At 35.2% G+C, this 2,621-nt stretch overlaps 1 protein-coding gene across 1 annotated transcript; it reads left to right on the top strand.

Annotated features, from left to right (window-relative positions):
• The first annotated feature begins 482 nt into the window (after window positions 1-482).
• Window positions 483-1,519, top strand: LOC147948421 (uncharacterized). Its single transcript, XM_087466771.1, has 2 exons — window positions 483-964; window positions 1,096-1,519. Exons 1-2 carry the CDS (start codon window positions 483-485, stop codon window positions 1,517-1,519), a joined length of 906 nt encoding a protein of 301 aa, XP_087322897.1.
• The last annotated feature ends 1,102 nt before the right edge of the window (window positions 1,520-2,621 follow it).

The following is a 2,621-nucleotide window of genomic DNA, read 5'->3' as shown; positions in this document are numbered from 1 at the left end:
TCACAACACTTCTCTTCTACTACTCTTTGTTTTCTCTTGTCTCATACACTATTATATAGTGGTTTCTCAACACGTTATCAGCACAATCAACTCTCGATCCGTCATCCGTTTGAGGTAAGATTTAAGTTTTATTCAAATTGTTTGAATTTAATTATTTTACATGCATGTTACTATATGTATAATCTATAGAGTAAAAATCTATACATACTTCTTGATCTAATGGTAGGCTCTGCCTCCTTGATCATTTAGATCTACATTCTTGATCATTATGGTAGGCTCTGCCTCCTTGATCATATGTTCAGATCTATAGATTTGAATTATATGGAAGGCTATGCCTCCTAAATTGATTGTTTCAATTTATAAATATATTATATAATTTATAATTATGTTTTATAGTTTAAATTTTGCTAAAACAAGATTTTACAAAATTATTTCATAAAATTTTATATTTAACAAATTGTTTTATTATTTATATAGTAATCATGTCAAACTTGGCAAAGCTTGAATTCGCCGCCCTTGATATCTCTGGAAAAAATTATATGACATGGGCATTAGATGTAAAATTCTATCTGAAAGGGAATGGGCTTCTCAAAACCATCGATCCGTCAGAAACGGGTTTAGAAGAGGAAAAAGCAAGAACCATGATGTTCTTGCGTCATCATCTCCACGATGATTTAAAATATGAATACATCACGAGAAAAAATCCTGCAGATCTTTGGATCGCGCTCAAGGATATGTTTGATCACCAAAAGTATGTGATCTTACCAAAAGCCAAACATGAATGGCTAAACCTGAGGTTTCAGGATTACAAAAGTGTAAGTGAGTACAATTCCGCTTTGTTCGGAATCACTTCAAGGATGGCTCTCTGCGGAGAAGAAGTTTCCGATTATGATATGATCGAGAAAACATTCCAAACTTTCCATCCTTCAAATGTACTCCTACAGCAACAATATCGAGAAAGAGGGTATACTCGATATTCTGAATTAATGCAAGTTTTGCATGTTGCTGATAAAATAATGAGCTCGTGATGATAAATCATTAAACCCGTCCAACTGGATCAGCTCCACTTTCAGAAGTGAATGTTGCTACATCCAGCTATAATAATTGGCAAGGACGAGGACGTGGACGCGGACGCGGTCGAGGCCGTGGTCATGGTCATGGAGGAGGTCGTGGAGAAGGTCGTGGACGAGGAAGAGGAAGAGGTTTCTCTCCTAATGACTTCAATGCAAGAAAAACCAACAAGCATCTTCAAATTAATAATGTTGGTCGCGTTATAAAGAAACAAGATGAAAGTACTTGTTATAGATGCGGCATGAAAGGACATTGGTACCAGACCTGTCGTATTCCAAAACATTTGGCCGATCTGTATCAAGCATCTCAACAGGCAAAAGAAAGGAATGTTGAGACCAACCTCATCTCTGATGAAGCTGGACCTTCTTACCATGGCCTAAACGATGAACCCCATCTTGATATAGCAGATTTTCTCATTGATAATGAAAACGGAAAATCATGCGAATAAGGCCTATATGTCATGATATGCTTTGTCATAGTTTGATATGTACTTTATGTTTATAAAATGTTTTTTGGATAAATGTTTTATTGTAATATATGATAAGTTTTTTTTTGTAAGACTTTATGTTATTTTATTTATGTTTATTTTATAAATATTTTATCTCAGAAAATGTCAAATTTTGAGATTGAGGATGGAGATATGTGTCTAGCAGACAGTGCTACAACGCATTCAATACTTAAAGAGAAAAAATATTTCTCCTCTCTCAAAATAAAAGACTCCGCTACAAGCGTGAGCACTATATGTGGTAATGCAAAGATTATTATAGGCTCTGGAAAAGCCAGTTTTTCAATGCCAAGGGGAACAAAATTTGAAATTGATGCATTATATTGCCCCAAGTCTCATAGAAACTTGATTAGTTTCAAAGATATCCGAAGAAATGGATATCATATAGAGACTCTGAATAAGAATGGCATTGAATATCTTTGCATAACATCTGAGGAGAAACATATATTGGAAGAATTACCAATGTTATTCTCTGGATTGTATTGCACAAAAATAAATAATTTTGCATCTTATGTTACAGTAAACTCTAAGTTTACTAGTACATTTAAGATATGGCATGAAAGACTTGGACATCCTGGTTCAGTTATGATGCGAAAAATTGTGCAAAATTCCAATGGTCATCCATTGAAGAACAAAAAGATTTTTAGATCTGATGAGTTTTCATGTGATGCATGTTCTCAAGGAAAACTCATAATTCGGCCATCACCAGCCAAAATTGGGAATGAATCACCATTGTTCTTAGAGAGAATACATGGTGATATATGTGGACCTATCCACCCTTCATGCGGGCCGTTTCGTTATTCTATGGTAATGATTGACGCATCTAGTAGATGGTCAAATGTGTGTCTATTGACAACAAGAAACACGGCCTTCGCAAAATTCATTGCCCAAATAATCAGGTTGAAAGTTCAATTCCCTGATTATGCCATAAAGAAGTCAGGCTTGATAACGCCGGTGAATTCACTTCACAAGCTTTCAATGACTATTGTATGTCAATAGGAATCGATGTGGAGCATCCGGTTCCTCATGTTCATACACAAAATGG

The sequence above is a fragment of the Camelina sativa genome, chromosome 2, assembly GCF_030686135.1.
Source record: "Camelina sativa cultivar CO46 ecotype springtype chromosome 2, ASM3068613v1".
NCBI lineage: Eukaryota > Viridiplantae > Streptophyta > Magnoliopsida > Brassicales > Brassicaceae > Camelina > Camelina sativa.
This window is presented reverse-complemented; position numbering and strand designations above follow the sequence as displayed.

Bases quoted from the DNA above. Each gene is read 5' to 3' on its own strand.
- LOC147948421 (XM_087466771.1), top strand. From the start codon at position 483: ATGTCAAACTTGGCAAAGCTTGAATTCGCCGCCCTTGATATCTCTGGA. The intron at 965-1,095 runs GTATACTCGATA...TGCTACATCCAG, and splicing joins CAACAATATCGAGAAAGAGG to CTATAATAATTGGCAAGGAC.